Source organism: Oncorhynchus mykiss, chromosome 30 (genome assembly GCF_013265735.2).
Source record: "Oncorhynchus mykiss isolate Arlee chromosome 30, USDA_OmykA_1.1, whole genome shotgun sequence".
Lineage (NCBI taxonomy): Eukaryota > Metazoa > Chordata > Actinopteri > Salmoniformes > Salmonidae > Oncorhynchus > Oncorhynchus mykiss.
In genome coordinates, this window is record NC_050570.1 from 18,879,947 (window position 1) to 18,901,999 (window position 22,053).

A 22,053-nucleotide genomic window follows, 5' to 3' on the forward strand; every position below is an offset into this window, starting at 1 on the left:
GATTTGCAGTGGTCTGATACTCCTTCCATTTCAATATTATCGCTTGCACAGTGCTCCTTGGGATGTTTAAAGCTTGGGAAATCTTTTTGTATCCAAATCCGGCTTTAAACTTCTTCACAACAGTATCTCGGACCTGCCTGGTGTGTTCCTTGTTCTTCATGATGCTCTCTGCGCTTTTAACGGACCTCTGAGACTATCACAGTGCAGGTGCATTTATACAGAGACTTGATTACACACAGGTGGATTGTATTTATCATCATTAGTCATTTAGGTCAACATTGGATCATTCAGATCCTCACTGAACTTCTGGAGAGAGTTTGCTGCACTGAAAGTAAAGGGGCTGAATAATTTTGCACGGCCAATTTTTCAGTTTTTGATTTGTTAAAAAAAGTTTGAAATATCCAATAAATGTCGTTCCACTTCATGATTGTGTCCCACTTGTTGTTGATTCTTCACAAACAGTTTTATATCTTTATGTTTGAAGCCTGAAATGAGGAAAAAGGTTGCAAAGTTCAAGGGGGCCGGATACTTTCGCAAGGCACTGTATATACTAGTGGTGTCAGAGGAAGGCCCAAAAAATGGCCAGACTCCAGTCACCCATGTCATAGACTGTTCTCTCTGCTACTGCACAGCAAGCAGTACCAGAGTGTCTAAGACTGCTGAACAACTAATCAAATGGCCACCCGGACTATTTACATTGACCCCCTGTACTACCTGTTCACCCACTACTGCGTGGCCAAGCTCGACAACAACACCATCATTACGTTTGCTGACGACACCAGTGTTTTTACACTGCTGCTACTTGCTGTTTATTATCTGTTCATAGTCACTTTACAAATGACCTCGACTAACCTGTACCCCCGCACATTGACTCGGTACCGGTACCCCCTGTATATAGCCTCGTTATTGTTATGTATATTTCGTTACTTTTTGATTGATTCAATTTTTTTACTTTAGTTTATTTAGTAAATATTTAACTATTTATTGAACTGCATTGTTAGTTAAGGGCTTGTAAGTAAGCATTTCACGGTAAGGTTTATGCTGATTTTAAAATATTTGCATGAAAATCTGTCGCCAATTGAATGGAAACCTAGCTATAGACAGAATTAATTGCACACCATTTACAATCATAGAATATCAAAAGTAAAATCCTGATCTAGCACAATATTTGTAATAAAATACAATGTTAAAATATGCAATATATACACGAGACAATATATTGCATATTTTAACATTCTATTTGATAAAACATTGAATTTTACTGTCTGCTCACTGTTAGTGTTGATGGTGCTTTGGAAAGAACTACACTGCCACCTTTTGTCCCACCAACCCACTGAACATTTCCATCAAAAACACACAAAAAAATTATCATTTGTGTAGATTCCACCTCCTCACATGCATTAACATTTTTGGCAATTAAGCAGTAATAATTTATTTACACTTATGATCAAAACATTATTTTCAAAAACAGTCCATACACAGTACAAAAATGCTTGGGTGACATTTATTTATTCAAAGTCGGTAGAAGGCAGAAAACAAGAAAAAGCAAGTACAAATATGTTTTTATAATACATGACAATATATTGCAGTTAAATTTGACATACCATACAATGACATACCAAAAGTAAAAAGAAAACAAAGTAAAATACATTTACAAGGTATTCGGTAGACCTACATGCAAAGATTAATGTAAAAAAAAAAAATTGTGAATGTTTTGTATGTAAAAAGTAATACCATTGAGTGCCAGAATTATCTTTTTCAGTTCAAGTGATAATTCTGGTTCTCCAACGGATTAGACAGAAATTACCCTTTTTAAAAAGTGTAGTGTGTCACAAAAGCATGTGTACACATGCACAACTGTCTGTACACAGCAAAGTGCCAAGGCTGGAAATGAACAGAACCCTTACTACAGAAATTCATGACCATAGTAAGTAGCTTGGTTATTTTGGTTGGTTGTATTCGTTTTTTCCTAATTTCTTTCCCAAACGCACTGAAGCACCCCTAACTATAAATTATGTTTGTTTGTTTTGGACTCTTATTGGTGTGTGATCCAGTCAGCACCAGGTTGCTCTGTATCAGTCCACCACTGCACTCTGTCATTGAAATGAACAGAACTCAGGCCTGTAAACGTATGGGAGAGCTCTAACACCAGAGAGGAGGTGATGTGAGAGACAGCGCAGAGTGGTGGATGGAGGGAGCAGGCTGGAAGAGAGAATAGTAGCTAAAGTTAGCCTGGACCTCAACACCGAGGGGAGAGAAATATGTGAATGAAAAAGTGCACTGCAGCATGTGTGACTCAATCATATCCACAACTATCAATCATGGAGGGTCTTTAAGCTCTGACAGTATGCATCTTGGTAGCAGGGGCTTTTCCTAACAGAACCATCATCACAAATAAAATAACCATATATTATTATTCAGTTTCCCAGTCATTTCCTCATTCAGTATTTACTATATTTGACACCGTACGCAGTCCTGTCCAGCAGCACACACCAACCCCTCCTCCTACGAGACCCGGGGAGAAGTGTGATAACCAACGAAGAAGTAAATAATACTTAATACAGACATGAATGAATGAGATTTCCTGATCCTAAAGAACTTCACAGTCTCACACACGCATCTGAAAAGAGTCCCACGTTTATGTGCACTATGTGGGAGACAGACGGAGACACTGCCAGCAGCGTTGTTGTCTATGGATGTACAAGCTGAGGTTCTAAGGACAAGCTGAACAGACAGGCACTATGATGACACACCTAAAACCCCCACCTCACCAGATCACATATGGTTCACACACCATGTACTCTATTTGGCATTTTTAGCTGTGTTTCCTCTATTGAACAGATGGACAGACAGGAAAACTAAAAACACACAGGCCCCGAATGTTGCTAACGTCATGAAATGTCCAGTAGCCCCTGGGGAAAATGTTTTCTTATAAATGTTAACTAGACCCAAAATCAAACAGTTTTCTCCTCAGGGGCTTCAGTCTATGACGGTCTGGGTTTGAACATCCTTTCAGTAGAGGCCTCCAACTACACATTACTTATACAGTCCCTCACACATACATCAACAATCTCAAGGTGCAATTGAACCGTTTAGCTGTACATTAAAAAAACAATAAAAGAGGCTTAGACCAAAACAAATCAAATGCAGACCATAGCAAAACTAAACAATGTCTGAGGCCCTTCATGCTCTCCTGTGGCTCAGGCATACAGAAGGTACATCGTTTTGTAAATCAACTGTTTGTAAATGGATCATTAGTACAAGGCATTGCTGTAGTTGTTTACTGAGGAGGATGGTTGTGTTAGCCTGGCCAGCAGGGGGCTTCAAGATATGTAGTCCAGTTAAAAGCCACTATTTGCAAGGCTGTGCAGTTGCAGTGTCCGACATACTTGCCTTGTAAATAAGGCGAATACTCAGCAGAGTCCATACTAAAATGTGGGACTTGGAGAAATGCGGGATGTGTGAAATACATTTGTTGTTTTGAAACTATGAAAAATAAAAAGACAAGGCTTTACAAGTGGTATAGTTTACAGTCAGAACCAGCTAACTGCAGATGTTAATGTCTTCTGCTGCTTACAGGTACGGAACTTTACATTCAATAAGAAATTGTTACCATTTAAATTTTTATACATTTAATTTGAAACTTCTATTTTCTGTAGAGATATCTGTGGTTGACAGAAAACGTTACTTTAAAATGTTAGTCTGGTTGAGTCAGGTTCTTCATGTCTGAATGTCAGTCTTCCGTATTCGCTTGTAGGGCAGGGGGATCATATTCAAATCTCTTTTTATTTGAACTGGAATGTGAGAAGGCATCATTTTCCACCTTCAAATGTGAAGATGAAACCGTGCCAAAGAGTACAGGTACGTCTGTGATGATGGTGAAGATGAGGACGAAGACTCTAGGATCTTTCCCACAGATTCAACTGGCTCCTCATTCCCTCTCTCACGTACTCTTAAGGCACTCTTTAGTTTGTCAGGGGGACCACAATCTCCACGTAGTTGAGAGGGAAAAATCCTGATTGGCCGTGCAGCATGCCTTCGTACCAGTTCTCATCGATCTGATTGGTCAGGGTGATGATATCGCCCTCCTTGAAGCCCAGCTCTCCCTCATTCTCCGGGTCAAAGTCATACAGGGCCTTACAGCATGGCTGTTCTGAAACTGAATGACAGAAAGAGGAGAAAGGAGGAGAGAGAGGGATGGAAAACAGAGAGAGAAGGTTGAAAAAGTGTACATCATACCAGACAGTGATAGACTAATCCCATCTCTCTCTGTCTATACATCCCACCCTCCTTCTGCTGGCTAACAGAGCTGGACTGTCTGATTATGGTTTTAGGTTTTCACATAACATGGTTTGTTAGCTTATGGTTCACACTGTAGTTGAAGTATTAGTAGGTGTGGCTGGGTTGTGAAATGAACACACTGCAGGCCCAGACAGTGTGAGGAGTGACAGTGCTAGAAAGATGACCTGGCACCCCATACAGCCCTGTGTTGTTCTGGTCAACGAATTAATTTAACAGAGTAACATCTCAAAACAGTTATTTGAATATCCTAAAAATGTAAGGTAGTCCAAGGATTCATGAGAAAAATAATATCATTAGCCTAATGAAAAATCTAATGACAGTTGAAGCTTATTAAGAAAGAAATTATCCATGCAGGCTGGGAAAATCCTTCCATGCGAGGTTGAAAACAAAATGGCCAATAACCCATCCTCTTACTAGGCCTATCAGAAAAACTTAAGGACAAAACATATACGTAACTATGAACAGTAGCTTATTTCCAAAATATTCTAGCCTACAGTGTTGTCCTAAAATTGTTGTGGATTTCAAAATAATAAGAATGAAAGTTCATAGCTTAAGCCTAGGCTATTCTCCACCCACTTTATGAGAAATCTAACAATCAATATTATTTATTGTTCTATTATTTCACGAGGCAAATAAAGCAATTATTAAGCACTTCTGAAGACGGCAGACTGCTTCTACCCAGCTCATGATGTAGGACTATAACCTCTCTCACTACGGTAAGACAGCCTGTTCCTCATCCTTCAGTCACTGTTCCATCATGTGTGCGTCACAGAGAGACACGCTAACCTGCTCCTCCACCAGAAAGTAATATCAGAAAAGATGAATCATTTCCGCCACCTCTGCCCAAGCTGTCAACATCTTTTGTCATGACTTGTGCTTTCACTTCTAATTAACTTTTTTTTTTGGGGTGGGGGGGGGGGGGGGGCAATAGGGACATTCATCATTTAGCACAATGTTTTATGGGTACATACATTGCCTTCAGAATGTACTCACACCCTTTGACATTTTCCGCATTTTGTGTTACGTCCTGAATTTAAAATGGATTAAATGTAGATGTTTTTGTCACGGGCCTACACACAATACCTCATAAATGTCAATGTGGACTTAAGCTTTTTATTTGTATTACATTTTTTTATAAAACATTTAAAGCTGAAATGTTCAGGAGTAAAAATGCGCTTGTTGCTTAACAAGTCAGATATGTTGCATGGACTCACTTTGTTTGCAAAATTGTGTTTAACATGATTTTTTAATGACAACGTAATCTCTGTACCCCACAGATGAATTCATCTGTTAGCAGGACAATAGCTTAAAACACAAGGCCAAATCTACACTGGGGTTGCTTAGCAAGACAGTCAATGTTCCTGAGTGGCTGAGTTGCAGTTTTGACTTAAATCTGCTTGAAAATCTATGGCAAGACCTGAAAATGGTTGTCTAGCAATGATCAACAACCAGAGCTTGAAGAATTTTGAATTTAATAAAAATGGGCAAATCTTGCACAATCAAGGCGTGGAAAGCTCTTAGAGACCCAGAAAGACTCACAGCTGTAATCACCGTCAAAAGGTGATTCTAACACATATTGACTCAGGGCTGTGAATACTTATGTAAATGAGATATTTCTGTATTTCATTTTTTATACATTTGCAAAAATCACACCAAAAAAATCATGTTTTCACGTTGTCATTATGGGGTACTATTGTGTGTAGATGGGTGAGAGAAAAAAAAAGTCACAGGGTATGAATACTTCCTGAAGGCACTGTACATGGGCTCCGATATGATACAGGAAGGATACGTTTCATACTGAACAAAAATGTCTGGTGGACATTCCTGCAGTCAGCATGCCAATTGTACACTCCCTCAAAACTTGAGACATCTGTGGCATTGTGTTGTGTGACGAAACTGCACATTTTAGAGTGGCCTTTTCTTGTCCCCAGCACAAGGTGCTGCTTAATCAGCTTCTTGATATGCCACAGCTGTCAGATGGATGGATTATCTTGACAAAGGAGAAATGCTCACTAACAGGGATGTAAACAAAATTGTGCACAAAAGTTGATGTTTTTTTTGTACCTATGGAAAGATTCTGGGATCTTTTATTTCAGCTCATGAAACATGGGACCAACTGTATGTAAGCCAGATGAGAGTTGTGTTGCCGGTAGCTTACTTTTATTCCGGTAAAACACCATTTTCAACAGCGCATAGATGTCAATAACCTAGCGAATTACATAGGTTGTCGCTCAACTAATTAAGCCTAATATCACGGAAGCCATTTTAGCATTTGAATGCTGAAGGTGCTGCGCAGATGTGCAAGATCAGGAACACCTACCTTGCGTTGGTCAGAGAGCAGTTTGAGAAGGCTACTGATATTTGCCTGGAGTTGTTCGGCACACATGCAAAATGAGATCAATGACAGTTACATGCAGTTCGACACTGAAAGAGAGGACGCATAATGTTCGTATAAGTTTTCTGACCGATACATGCTACATACATGCTACATACATACATGCTACATTACTGTGCAGCCGTATTCATTGATCTGGCCAAGGCTTTCGACTCTGTCAATCACCACATCCTCATCGGCAGACTCGACAGCCTTGGTGTACTCAAATGATTGCCTCGCCTGGTTCACCAACTACTTCTCTGATAGAGTTCAGTGTGTCAAATCGGAGGGTCTGCTGTCCGGACCTCTGGCAGTCTCTATGGGGGTGCCACAGGGTTCAATTCTTGGACCGACTCTCTTCTCTGTATACATCAATGAGGTCGCTCTTGCTGCTGGTGAGTCTCTGATCCACCTCTACGCAGACGACACCATTCTGTATACTTCTGGCCCTTCTTTGGACACTGTGTTAACAACCCTCTAGGCAAGCTTCAATGCCATACAACTCTCCTTCCGTGGCCTCCAATTGCTCTTAAATACAAGTAAAACTAAATGCATGCTCTTCAACCGATCGCTACCTGTACCTACCCGCCTGTCCAACATTACTACTCTGGACGGCTCTGACTTAGAGTACGTGGACAACTACAAATACTTAGGTGTCTGGTTAGACTGTAAACTCTCCTTCCAGACCCATATCAAACATCTCCAATCCAAAGTTAAATCTAGAATTGGCTTCCTATTTCGCAACAAAGCATCCTTCACTCATGCTGCCAAACATACCCTTGTAAAACTGACCATCCTACCAATCCTCGACTTTGGCGATGTCATTTACAAAATAGCCTCCAATACCCTACTCAACAAATTGGATGCAGTCTATCACAGTGCAATCCGTTTTGTCACCAAAGCCCCATATACTACCCACCATTGCGACCTGTACGCTCTCGTTGGCTGGCCCTCGCTTCATACTCATCGCCAAACCCACTGGCTCCATGTCATCTACAAGACCCTGCTAGGTAAAGTCCCCCCTTATCTCAGCTCGCTGGTCACCATTGCATCTCCCACCTGCAGCACACGCTCCAGCAGGTATATCTCTCTAGTCACCCCCAAAACCAATTCTTTCTTTGGCCGCCTCTCCTTCCAGTTCTCTGCTGCCAATGACTGGAACGAACTACAAAAATCTCTGAAACTGGAAACACTTATCTCCCTCACTAGCTTTAAGCACCAACTGTCAGAGCAGCTCACAGATTACTGCACCTGTACATAGTCCACCTATAATTTAGCCCAAACAACTACCTCTTTCCCTACTGTATTTAATTAATTTATTTATTTTGCTCCTTTGTACCCCATTATTTTTATTTCTACTTTGCACATTCTCCCATTGCAAATCTACCATTCCAGTGTTTTACTTGCTATATTGTATTTACTTTGCCACCATGGCCTTTTTGCCTTTTACCTCCCTTATCTCACCTCATTTGCTCACATCGTATATAGACTTGTTTATACTGTATTATTGACTGTATGTTTGTTTTACTCCATGTGTAACTCTGTGTCGTTGTGTGTCGAACTGCTTTGCTTTATCTTGGCCAGGTCGCAATTGTAAATGAGAACTTGTTCTCAACTTGCCTACCTGGTTAAATAAAGGTGAAATAAAAATAAAATAAAATAAAAATTTGGATTGGTTTGGGGTCTGTGGGATGATGCACTCGGGGACCGATGCGGATTGGTGAATCATTACATCTCTAGTGCTAAATGCTCTGCAGTTGTGCATTTGGTTTGCAAACGTAGTAGTTATCTAGCTGGTTAGCTAGCTTTCAAAATCAAGTTTCTCTTGGTAACAGCAGATAATCCCCTACTGAGTATCATAGCGTTTTTTTAGCTACTTGTATAACTTTGAGCTGGGATGTCTGTCCTGCAAATAGTTTGTGTCAGAGACATATATGCATTAGCATTTAGCTAGCATTCGCCATGGGATTCTACATGTACAGGTTAGCATTGCTAACCTTCGGATTACAGAGGCTCAGTGGGGTTTGAAAATAGCGCCAATTGTGTTCAGTGGCAAAATCCGAGGGTGGTACAAGGTTAGTTTAAAGGTATGACAATCTGGATACACCCCATGCCTAGTACATAATCACGATAGGACAAAGGTTGACATCGCCCAACCCTAGAACACAGTGGCTAGGACTGGAGGGGCACAGGAAGTCCATATCTTACTCATAGGATGGATCAGAGAGCCTGTCAGTCTCAAAACACACAAATAAACACGCAAAAGTAGTGAAACCACACACTGATGGCTGTCACAATCCCAGTGACAGTGTTTTGCATCATCTCTGTGAGACCAACCCTTCTGAAGTTCTTCTGACCCTGCCCCCTCACTCACTCACTCCCCTTCTGACCCTGCCCTATTCCCTCGTGCCATCCCCCTCTGACCCTGCACTGCTCCCTCTCACCATCCCTCCATCTCACTCTGACCCTGCTCCCTCTCTCCATCCATCTCCCTCTAAGCTCAGGCAGCTCATGGCCATGGCTCTAACACCAGGCATTTTTGTCTCAAAAACTGTCCTCTTTGTACCAGCTTACCCCACAGGCAGTTGGCACAGAGCACGACACACTGGATATGGGGAGGGATTCATCACTGTCTATGGGAGAATCACTTTTATTGTGGAACACAACACATCCCCTACCCATCAATCTAGGAGACATTCGGAGACACACTAACCCAAAGATGTATCATCTACAGGGTTTTTTTATGGATCAAAATGGTGCTTAGGTGGTGGGGGTGTGGTCATGGGCGTGGCCAATGGTCACCAACCTACATTTTTTTAGAGGCCCTCCTGTTGGCGGCAGTGACGAATTAGGTTGTTTTAAAGCATCTTTCCCTCGATCCTGACTAGTCTCCCAGTCCCTGCCGCTGAAAAACATCTCCACTGCATGATTCGGCCACCACCATGCTTCACCGTAGCGATGGTGTCAAGTTTCCTCCAGACGTGACACTTGTCATTTAGGCCAAAAAGTTCAATCTTGGTTTCATCAGACCAGAGAATCTTGTTGTCCATGGTCTGAGAGTTCTTTAGGTGCCTTTTGGCAAACTCCAAGCAGGTTGTCATGTGCCTTTTACTGGGGAGTGGCTTCTGTCTAGCCAGTCTACAATAAAGGTCTAATTGGTGGAGTGTTGCAGAGATGGTTGTCCTTCTGGAAGGTTCTCCCATCTCCACAGAGGAACTCTGGAGCTCTGTCAGAGTGACCATTGGGTTCTTGATCACCTCCCTGGCCAAGGCCCTTCTCCCCCGATTGCTCAGTTTGGCAGGGCGGCCAGCTCTAGGAATATTCTTGGTGGTACCAAACATATTCCATTTAAGAATAATGGAGGCCACTGTGTTCTTGGGGACCTTTAATGCTGCAGAAATGTCTTGGTACCCTTCCCCAGATGTGTGCCTCAACCTCATGGCTTGGTTTTTGCTCTGACGTGCACTATCAACTGTAAGACCTTATATTGACAGGTGTGTGGCTTTCCAAATCATGTCCAATTAATTGTTTTACCACAGTTATAGTTGTAGGAATAGCTCAATTTCAAGTCTCCTTGCAAAAGGTCTGAATACTTATATAAAAGGTATCGTTTTAAACATTTTAATACATCTGCTAAAATGTTTAAAAACCTGTTTTTGTTTTGTCATTATATGGTATTGCATGTAGATTGATGAGGGGGGAAAAAACTATTTAATACATTTTAGTATAAGGCCGTAACATAACAAAATGTGGAAAAAGTAAAAAAGGTCTGAATACTTTCCAAAGGCACTGTATGTATGTATGTATGTATGTATGTATGTATGTATGTATGTATGTATGTATGTATGTATGTATGTGAGACAAAGTAGAATCTCAATTCAACGGCTCAGACACAAGAGGCATGTGGCAGGGTCTACAGTCAATCACGGACTACAGGAAGAAATCCAGCCCAGTCACGGACCAGGATGTCCTGCTCCCAGGCAGACTAAATAACTTTTTTGCCCGCTTTGAGGACAATACAGTGCCACTGACACGGCCTGCAACGAAAACATGCGGTCTCTACTTCACTGCAGCCGAGGTGAGTAAGACATTTAAACGTGTTAACCCTCGCAAGGCTGCAGGCCCAGACGGCATCCCCAGCCGCGCCCTCAGAGCATGCGCAGACCAGCTGGCCAGTGTGTTTACGGACATATTCAATCAATCCCTACACCAGTCTGCTGTTCCCACATGCTTCAAGAGGGCCACCATTGTTCCTGTTCCCAAGAAAGCTAAGGTAACTGAGCTAAACGACTACCGCCCGTCACTTCCGTCATCATGAAGTGCTTTGAGAGACTAGTCAAGGACCATATCACCTCCACCCTACCCGACACCCTAGACCCACTCCAATTTGCTTACCGCCCAAATAGGTCCACAGACGATGCAATCTCAACCACACTGCACACTGCCCTAACCCATCTGGACAAGAGGAATACCTATGTGAGAATGCTGTTCATTGACTACAGCTCGGCATTCAACACCATAGTACCCTCCAAGCTCGTCATCAAGCTCGAGACCCTTGGTTCTCGACCCCGCCCTGTGCAACTGGGTACTGGACTTCCTGACGGGCCACCCCCAGGTGGTGAGGGTAGGCAACAACATCTCCTCCCCGCTGATCCTCAACACTGGGGCCCCACAAGGGTGCGTTCTGAGCCCTCTCCTGTACTCCCTGTTCACCCACGACTGCATGGCCACGCACGCCTCCAACTCAATCATCAAGTTTGCGGACGACACAACAGTGGTAGGCTTGATTACCAACAACGACGAGACGGCCTACAGGGAGGAGGTGAGGGCCCTCGGAGTGTGGTGTCAGGAAAATAACCTCACACTCAACGTCAACAAAACTAAGGAGATGATTGTGGACTTCAGGAAACAGCAGAGGGAACACCCCCCTATCCACATCGATGGAACAGTAGTGGAGAGGGTAGCAAGTTTTAAGTGCCTCGGCATACACATCACAGACAAACTGAATTGGTCCACTCACACAGACAGCATTGTGAAGAAGGCGCAGCAGCGCCTCTTCAACCTCAGGAGGCTGAATAAATTTGGCTTGTCACCAAAAGCACTCACAAACTTCTACAGATGCACAATCGAGAGCATCCTGGCGGGCTGTATTACCGCCTGGTACGGCAACTGCTCCGCCCTCAACCGTAAGGCTCTCCAGAGGGTAGTGAGGTCTGCACAACGCATCACCGGGGGCAAACTACCTGCCCTCCAGGACACCTACACCACCCGATGTCACAGGAAGGCCATAAAGATCATCAAGGACATCAACCACCCGAGCCACTGCATGTTCACCCCGCTATCATCCAGAAGGCGAGGTCAGTACAGGTGCATCAAAGCTGGGACCGAGAGACAGCTTCTATCTCAAGGCCATCAGACTGTTAAACAGCCACCACTAACATTGAGTGGCTGCTGCCAACACACTGACACTGACTCAACTCCAGCCACTTTAATAATGGGAATTGATGGGAAATGATGTAAATATATCATTAGCCACTTTAAACAATGCTACCTTATATAATGTTACTTACCCTACATTATTCATCTCATATGCATACGTATATACTGTACTCTATACCATCGACTGTATCCTTATGTAATACATGTATCACTAACCACTTTAACTATGCCACTTTGTTTACATACTCATCTCATATGTATATACTGTACTCGATACCATCTACTGTATCTTGCCTATGCTGCTCTGTACCATCACTCATTCATATATCCTTATGTACATATTCTTTATCCCCTTACACTGTGTACAAGACAGTAGTTTTGGAATTGTTAGTTAGATTACTTGTTGGTTATTACTGCATTGTCGGAACTAGAAGCACAAGCATTTCGCTACACTCGCATTAACATCTGCTAACCATGTGTATGTGACAAATAAAATGTGATTTTATTTGATGTGTGTGTGTGTGTGTGTGTGTGTGTGTGTGTACAGTGGGGCAAAAAAAGTATTTAGTCAGCCACAAATTATAGGATTTTTAATGAATTTATTTTCAAATTATGGTGGAAAATAAGTATTTGGTCACCTACAAACAAGCAAGATTTCTGGCTCTCACTGACCTGACTTCTTCTTTAAGAGGACTTCTTCTCTGTCCTCCACTCGTTACCTGTATTAATGGCACCTGTTTGAACTTGTTATCAGTATAAAAGACACCTGTCCACAACCTCAAACAGTCACACTCCAAACTCCACTATGGCCAAGACCAAAGAGCTGTCAAAGGAAACCAGGAACAAAATTGTAGACGTGCACCAGGCTGGGAAGACTGAATCTACAATAGGTAAGCAGCTTGGTTTGAAGAAATCAACTGTGGGAGCAATTATTAGGAAATGGAAGACATACAAGACCACTGATAATCTCCCTCGATCTGGGGCTCCACGCAAGATCTCACCCCGTGGGGTCAAAATGATCACAAGAACGGTGAGCAAAAATCCCAGAACCACACGGGGGGACCTAGTGAATGACCTGCAGAGAGCTGGGACCAAAGTAACAAAGCCTACCATCAGTAACACACTACGCCGCCAGGGACTCAAATTCTGCAAACCATCTCAATTGGGTTGAGGTCGGGTGATTGTGGAGGCCAGGTCATCGAATGCAGCACTCCATCATCACTCTCCTTCTTGGTCAAATAGCCCTTACACAGCCTGGAGGTCATTATTGTGTTGAAAAACAAATTAGAATCCCACATACCACCCTGCATCCCACTGCTGGCTTGCTTCTGAAGGGTTGGTCCCTGGATGGGAGACCAGATGCTGCTGAGGGCCAGTAGGAGGCACCCTTTCCTCTGGTAAAAAATAAACAAATATCCCAATGCCACAGGGCAGTGATTGGGGACATTGCCCTGTGTAGGGTGCAGTCTTTCGGGTGGGACGTTAAACGGGTGTCCTGACTATCTGTGGTCACTAAAAATTTCATGGCACATATCGTAAGAGTAGGGGTGTTAAACACTGTGTCCTGGAAAATTTCCAATCTGGCCCTCAAACTATCTCGGTCACCTAATCATCCCCAGCTTACAATTTGCTCATTCATCCCCTCTCCTCTACCCTGTAACTATTCCCCAGGTCGTTGCTGTAAATGAGAATGTGTTCTCAGTCAACTTACCTGGTAAAACAAGGGTAAAATAAAGAGCACAAACCAGATGGGATGGCATTTCACTGCAGAATGCGGTGGTAGCCATGCTGGTTAAGTGTGCCTTAAATTCTAAATAAATTGTCACCAGCAAAGCAGCCCCACACCATCACACCTCCTTCTCCATGCTTCACGGTGGGAACCACACATGCGGAGATCATCCGTTCACCTACTCTCCGTGTCACAAAGAAACGGCGATGGGAGCCAAACATCTCAAATTTGGATTAATCAGACCAAAGGACAGATTTCCACCGGTCTAATGCCCATTGCCCGTGTTTCTTAGCCCAAGCAAGTCTCCTCTTCCTATTGGTGTCCTTTAGTAGTGGTTTCTTTGCAGCAAACAAACCATGAAGGCCTGATTCACACAGTCTCCTTTGAACAGTTGATGTTGAGATGTGTCTTACTTGAACTCTGTGAAGCATTTATTTGGGATGCAATTTCTGAGGCTGCTAACTCTAAAGAACGTATCCTCTGCAACAGAGGTAACTCTGGGTCTTCCTTTCCTCTGGTGGTCCTCATGAGAGCCAGTTCCATCATAGCGCTTGGTGTTTGCGACTGCACTTGAAGAAACTTCCAACATTTATGACATTTTCCGCATTGACTGACCTTCATGTCTTAAAGTAATGGACTGTCAGTTCTTTCCATAACATGGACTTTTACCTTTTACCAAATAGGGCCATCTTCTGTATACCACATCTACCTTGTCACAACACAACTGATTGGCACAAACGCATTGAGGAAAGAAATTCCACAAATGAACTTTTAACAAGGCACACCTGTTAATTGAAATGCATTCCACGTGACTACCCCATGAAGCTGGTTGAGAGAATGCCAAGAGTGTGCAAAGCTTTCATCAAGGCAAAGGGTGGCTACTTTGAAGAATCTCAAAATATATTTAGATTTGTTTAACACTTTTTTGATTACTACATGATTCCATGCGTGTTATTTCATAGTTTTGATGTCTTCACTATTATTCTACAATGTAGACAATGGTAAAAATAAAGAAAAACCCTGGAATGACTGGTACTGTGTGTGTATTCATTTTCCTTGACTTATTCCACATTTTGCTGTTACAGCCTGAATTCAAAATGTATTAAAAGTATGTTTTTCTCCTCAGCCATCTACACACAATACCCATAATGGCAACGAGAAAACATGTTTTTAGACATTTTTGCAAATTTATTGAAAATTAAAATACAGAAACCCTAGTTATTGTCCTGTTGAAAGGTGAATTTGCCCCAAACATAACACTTTGTATTCAGGGCAAAAAGTTCATTGCTTTCCAACCTTTTTAGCATTATTACTTTAGTGCCTAATTGCAAACAGAATGCATATTTTTGAACATTTTCTATTCTGTACAGGCTTTCCTTCTTTTCACTCTGTCAATTAGGTTAGTATTGTTGAGTAACTACAATGTTGTTCCATCTACCTTCTTTGCGAGGCATTGGAAAACCTCCCTGGTCTTTGTGGTTGAATCTGTGTTTGAAATTCACTGCTCGACTGAGGGACCTTACAGATAATTGCGTGGGGTACAGCGATGGGGTAGTCATTAAAAATGTTTTTGTTTAACACAATCATTGCACTATCATAAACAGAGTGAGTCCATGCAACTTATTATGTGACTTGTTTAGCAAATTAACTGCTTAACTTATTTAGGCTTGCCATAACAAAGGGGTTGAATACATATTTACTCAAGACATTTCAGCTTTTCATTTTTAATTGATTTGTAAAAATTTCGAAAAACATAATTCCACTTTGACATTACGGGGTATTTAATGATTGAACTGAAAGTGGGTTCAGTCCAAACTCTGTAGTGACAGGACTATGGCCTGAGGTGGTCCACCAGCATGTGTGTGGCTGTGTGCCATTTCAGAGGCAGTCAGTGCAGGTCATTAAACTGTCAATCAAAAAGCTTGTATCTAAAAATAGCTGGTAAACATTTCAACCAGAGAAACAACCAACCCCAATGAAGAACCCAATCAAATGAATGAGTTCTTAAAATGACCTGTTACTCAAATATTTTGAGTACAAAATAATGGATAATTTCAATCACAGAACTTACATTCTGATCTTACATTTTGATTTGATACATGTAGTTCACTGATAGGATTGCATCTACCATTTCACAAAAGTAGGTCGGCTGTCTCTGACAAACAAACACACTCTCGTCTGGTTATATTTATATATATATATATATATATATATATATATATATATATATATATATTTTCCCAGCCTCCGTCCCTACAGAAGGTATTTTGCCTTTTGGTAGGCCGTCATTGTAAATAAGATTTTGTTTTTAACTGATTTTCCTAGTTAAATAAAGATTCAATTAAAAAAAATGTAAAAACTTGGTGTGGAGGAAGGGTGACTGATGATATCACAGGAAGAGAGGAACAAGGTCAACAGGAGAAGAGGGCAACCAGCTGAAAGCTGCCTGCACCCCTCTCCTGTTCATTCACCCTCTCTCACACATACGTGCATGCTCACACATACATACATGAGCACGCACACAGACAACCAACTCATCCTATGACAGACACACACATTCATACCACACTCCAAAGTATGGAAGTGAATCTCTAAATCTGCATTAATGAAATATTTGAAAGAAATTCCTTTTCGATGAGCTGATATACACAGTAGGTAGCATGTGCAACCGTCTTACCTGAGTTGCGGGAGGGTGGTGGGCCAACTGAGGTCGTGTAGCCACCATTGGTTGATTGGTTGTCACTGTCAAAGTCAAAGATGGGTTTGGCCTTAGGTGTGTACTCGCGACGTGGTCGGTTCTGGGCCTCGTTCATCCTGAAGAGAAGAAAGATAGAGCAGCCTGGCAGATCTCAGTTATCAGTAGACTCAATATTAGAAAGGGTACTCAAATATACATAATTCATAATACAAATATTTTAAAAGAAACTAAGGGAATGGCTATATATTTTACAGCTAACAAGTAAACCCCTGGGTCAACCAGTGTGTCAGTTTTTCTGTGATTAAGGGCCTTGAATGTTACCATGCAGATCCACACATTGAGACAGATTTTGGCGAGGGCTGCTGTGACTAGACAGTATGAGGGGGGGCTGGGCTGGTAAAGGGGCAGGGCACGGGGTTGGGATTGGTGAGTGGGCCTACTGTATCTATCATGACACTGCACACATAAGCTTGAAGTGACTGTACAGGAAAGATGGGCAGTGGAAGTAGAGACACGTGTACCTACCTGTCCCTGAGTTTGTCTGAGAGCTCGTCCAGGATCTGTGTGGCCTGCCTGTGGTACTGCAGTTGGGACTCCACCAGAGACGACAGCTGGCTCACCTGCTCTATCTGCACAGAGACACACACAAAGAGCAGGATATGGTTACTAACTGTACACACTAGGGGTGTGAACGTTTAAATGTTTAAACTAAATTGGGATCCTTAAAGTTAAGAAAAATATCTAACCAAAGAACAATGTTTGATTTTTATTTTCTTCACTAAATAAAAAAAAATCATTGTGCAGTTATCAAAAAACAATATTTTCAGTGTTATAGCCTAACTAGATGAAAGGCTATGAAGGGCTTGGGGAAAGTTGTGTAATTGACCTTGCTCCCAAGGATGAACCAGACTTGTGGAGGTCTACAATTTTTTTCTGAGGTCTTGGCTGATTTCTTTTCATTTTCCCATGATGTCAAGCAAAGAGGCACTGAGTTTGAAGGTAGGCCTGAAATACATTCACAGGTACACCTCCAATTGACTCAAATTATGTAAATTAGCCTATCAGAAGCTTCTAAAGCCATAACATAACTTTCTGGAATTGTCCAAGCTGTTTAAAGGCACAGTCAACTTAGTGTATGTAAACTTCTGACCCACTGGAATTGTGATACAGTGAATTATAAGTAAAATAATCTGATTGTAAACAATTGTTGGAAAAATTACTTGTGTCATGCACAAAGTAGATGTCCTAACCGACTTGCCAAAACTATAGTTTGTTAACTAGAAATTTGTGGAGTGGTTGAAAAACAAGTTTTAATGACTCCAACCTAAGTGTATGTAAACTTCCGACTTTGCAGAATTTGCAGAAATATATTCAGGTGTATTTTGTGGCTTTTGGCGAATACGTTCTAATGATCTAAAGTTGCGCTTTTGTTAGTACCTGTAAACACACAGGCTTATTTGCATAAAGGCCTACTAGTTTTGATTGGCAATGGCACACCGGTCTGCGTAAACTCTGGTCCTGGACGAGACAGACGTTTTTATTACGATACCTACTAACTGTCCAAAAGCACAGCCGCTTTGCCACTACAGTGCCTTGCGAAAGTATTCGGCCCCCTTGAACTTTGCGACCTTTTGCCACATTTCAGGCTTCAAACATAAAGATATAAAACTGTATTTTTTTGTGAAGAATCAACAACAAGTGGGACAAAATCATGAAGTGGAACGACATTTATTGGATATTTCAAACTTTTTTAACAAATCAAAAACTGAAAAATTGGGCGTGCAAAATTATTCAGCCCCCTTAAGTTAATACTTTGTAGCGCCACCTTTTGCTGCGATTACAGCTGTAAGTCGCTTGGGGTATGTCTCTATCAGTTTTGCACATCGAGAGACTGACATTTTTTCCCATTCCTCCTTGCAAAACAGCTCGAGCTCAGTGAGGTTGGATGGAGAGCATTTGTGAACAGCAGTTTTCAGTTCTTTCCACAGATTCTCGATTGGATTCAGGTCTGGACTTTGACTTGGCCATTCTAACACCTGGATATGTTTATTTTTGAACCATTCCATTGTAGATTTTGCTTTATGTTTTGGATCATTGTCTTGTTGGAAGACAAATCTCCGTCCCAGTCTCAGGTCTTTTGCAGACTCTATCAGGTTTTCTTCCAGAATGGTCCTGTATTTGGCTCCATCCATCTTCCCATCAATTTTAACCATCTTCCCTGTCCCTGCTGAAGAAAAGCAGGCCCAAACCATGATGCTGCCACCACCATGCTTGACAGTGGGGATGTTGTGTTCAGGGTGATGAGCTGTGTTGCTTTTACGCCAAACATAACGTTTTGCATTGTTGCCAAAAAGTTCAATTTTGGTTTCATCTGACCAGAGCACCTTCTTCCACATGTTTGGTGTGTCTCCCAGGTGGCTTGTGGCAAACTTTAAATAACACTTTTTATGGATATCTTTAAGAAATGGCTTTCTTCTTGCCACTCTTCCATAAAGGCCAGATTTGTGCAATATATGACTGATTGTTGTCCTATGGACAGAGTCTCCCACCTCAGCTGTAGATCTCTGCAGTTCATCCAGAGTGATCATGGGCCTCTTGGCTGCATCTCTGATCAGTCTTCTCCTTGTATGAGCTGAAAGTTTAGAGGGACGGCCAGGTCTTGGTAGATTTGCAGTGGTCTGATACTCCTTCCATTTCAATATTATCGCTTGCACAGTGCTCCTTGGGATGTTTAAAGCTTGGAAAATCTTTTTGTATCCAAATCCGGCTTTAAACTTCTTCAAAACAGTATCTCGGACCTGCCTGGTGTGTTCCTTGTTCTTCATGATGCTCTCTGCGCTTTTAACGGACCTCTGAGACTATCACAGTGCAGGTGCATTTATACGGAGACTTGATTACACACAGGTGGATTGTATTTATCATCATTAGTCATTTAGGTCAACATTGGATCATTCAGAGATCCTCACTGAACTTCTGGAGAGAGTTTGCTGCACTGAAAGTAAAGGGGCTGAATAATTTTGCACGCCCAATTTTTCAGTTTTTGATTTGTTAAAAAAGTTTGAAATATCCAATAAATGTCGTTCCACTTCATGATTGTGTCCCACTTGTTGTTGATTCTTCACAAAAAAATACAGTTTTATATCTTTATGTTTGAAGCCTGAAATGTGGCAAAAGGTCGCAAAGTTCAAGGGGGGCGAATACTTTCGCAAGGCACTGTATATATTGTCAGAAAATCAAAAAATAAAAAAGGTATCATTCTTCCTGTGGGAATATATTAACAGATTTTTTATACGATTTAATGTTGCTAAAACGCTGTCAGTTCCACTTTAAGAGCCTTTAAGCATGAGGCTCAACTTAGCCACCGTTTTGGTGCCCTAGCCAACACGCTGTAAACAGCGCAGATACTGTGAACAGCGCAGATACTGTGTGTGACTGTGTGAGAGCAAAGTGTTGCTCATCTCAATATCCTAGCCTATCCATTTATGATGACTTTACTGAAGTTGCGAGACATTGCGAGATCCAGCATTCCATTGCGAGATCCAGCTTTTGAATGCCAATAGAAAGGCCTAGTGCATGGTTCTGACGGTCTGCATCTAGGCCAACCTGCCTGTACTATGCCCCTCCCCTCGCTCTCCGTCCCTTGCTAACTCGCTATGAAAGACGCAAGTGTTTGTGTTCTCGGAAGTACGGCAACTAATCTTTCTCTTCCATTCCAAAAATACTGAGACTTGACACTCAGAAATGGACAGTCAACTTTTCAATTATTTTGGAGTCGACTCTCCACCACTAGGCCTACATCATCGTCGTTAACAGTTGGAAAAATGGCAGAGAAAGGCAAGCGACAGCAGCAAAGTCCTGTAGGGCAATACTTTGAGACGTTAAATAAGAAGGAAATGCAAACTTTGCGAGGTGGAATTGAGGTAGAGTAATAGTAGTACAGGTGCAATGCTTAACCATCTTGAAAGGGGAGCACCATCAGACCCAAACGGTTGCTGGCAGCAGTGCAGCTGCATTGTGAATTCATGTGTAATTTTATTATAACATTTTTTTTTTAAATGTCAATTTAGAAGTTAAATTTTCTCCATTTGCCACATCCCTAGTACACACTCAAACACAAACCGAGATACAAGCATGCAAGGACCAGGCCCATGGTTACCTTGATAGACACGAGTAGTAACAGTAGCATTCCCCTGGATATCCAGTATCACATTGTGGTTAATATATAATCTGTTTAACGGTGTGAGTGAAAACGGTATTGTATTTACATACACCCTAAACAGATGGGAGGGCAGGCTAACCCTAGTACACATAGGCCATGCTCTGCTGATTAGGACTGTACATAGATTATATTTCATTTGGACCTAAATTGATTCATGCTGCAGGTGACACTCATTATGGTGGCGAAGAGTGGATTTAACCAGTAAAGCTTATTGAACAAATGACCTTGAGGTGACACTGATTCCCCCTGGTCTCTTTCCCAGAGCAACAATACTGATAATTAAACCATAAACATTAGGTTGATAATAGACTGGGTGTTTCCATTGACATTATGAATGTTATCACGGGACAGGACCACACCCCCACCCACAGACAGGTACTACTCACGTCAGTCTCCAGTATGTTGTACATGCTGGTCTCGGCCACATCTTTAGACTCGTGGAACTTCTCGAGGGCCTGTCTTAGCTCCTCGTCTGGGATCTTCCCTTGGCGCTTCTTCTTATAGTCGTAATCCAGACGCCTTCCCTCCAGCTTTTTCAGATGGTGCTGGGAGACGGGGAGAGGACGATGGGGAGAGGACAAGGGATGGGTAGATGAGGAGAGGGGAGATGAAGGTATGGGGGATGTAAATTCTAGAGATGACAAATATGTTGATTTCTGCAGCAGATGGATAAGTGTGTAATGTAATACAGTACCTGTATCTCTCGAAGGTCCTTGTCACACAGGTTTTGTAATGGATCGATGAAGTTCTGTTTAACGTCTATATCTAGAGAGTCCTTCACCTCCGCCAGCCTCTTCATGGTCTCCCCCGCATCTACTAGAGCCCCACCTGACACAAAGCAAGAGCAGAAGCTTAGTCAAATGTACAAATTAAAAACAACACTCCACATAACTGGTGCCATCTACACACACACACACACACAACATACCAAAGTTGTTTTCCTCTCCTAGGTCCCGGCCGTACTTGACCATACACTCTCCTAGCAGGCCCTCAGCCTGGGGATAGCCTGGGTTCTTCACCTGGCCTCTGATCTTAGACATTGTGTTCAACATAGACAGCTTCGCCCGCGACGCTGAGAGGGGGAATGGAGGAGAGGGAGGCAGAGAAAGGATGGGATGTAGAAAGAGTCGGATGGAGAGGTGGTACTTAGTCATACAGTACCAGTCAAATGTTTGGACACCTACTCATTCCAGAGTTTTTCTTAATAATTTTTACTATTTTCTACATTGTAGAATAATAGTGAAGACATCAAAACTATGAAAATACATATGTAGTCACATAGTAATCAAAAA

At 42.1% G+C, this 22,053-nt stretch overlaps 1 protein-coding gene across 2 annotated transcripts in view; it reads right to left on the reverse strand.

Annotated features, from left to right (window-relative positions):
• Window positions 1-1,488: 1,488 nt before the first annotated feature.
• The window catches only part of LOC110521480 (endophilin-A2), a 35,970-nt gene continuing 15,405 nt past the window's right edge, over window positions 1,489-22,053 (reverse strand). Inside the window, exons 4-10 of one of the 2 annotated variants that reach the window (XR_002473151.2) lie at window positions 21,690-21,833; window positions 21,456-21,589; window positions 21,148-21,306; window positions 17,068-17,171; window positions 16,522-16,658; window positions 6,623-6,726; window positions 4,030-4,159 (exon numbers count right to left, since the gene is read on the reverse strand). Coding sequence is in view for 1 of the 2 variants with exons in the window: in XM_021599057.2 (XP_021454732.2) it covers window positions 3,966-4,159; window positions 16,522-16,658; window positions 17,068-17,171; window positions 21,148-21,306; window positions 21,456-21,589; window positions 21,690-21,833 (872 nt within the window). In the remaining variant the exon portion in view is untranslated. Of the gene's footprint in view, window positions 4,160-6,622; window positions 6,727-16,521; window positions 16,659-17,067; window positions 17,172-21,147; window positions 21,307-21,455; window positions 21,590-21,689; window positions 21,834-22,053 lie in introns of both variants that reach the window. The other variant, XM_021599057.2, reaches the window with a different exon arrangement.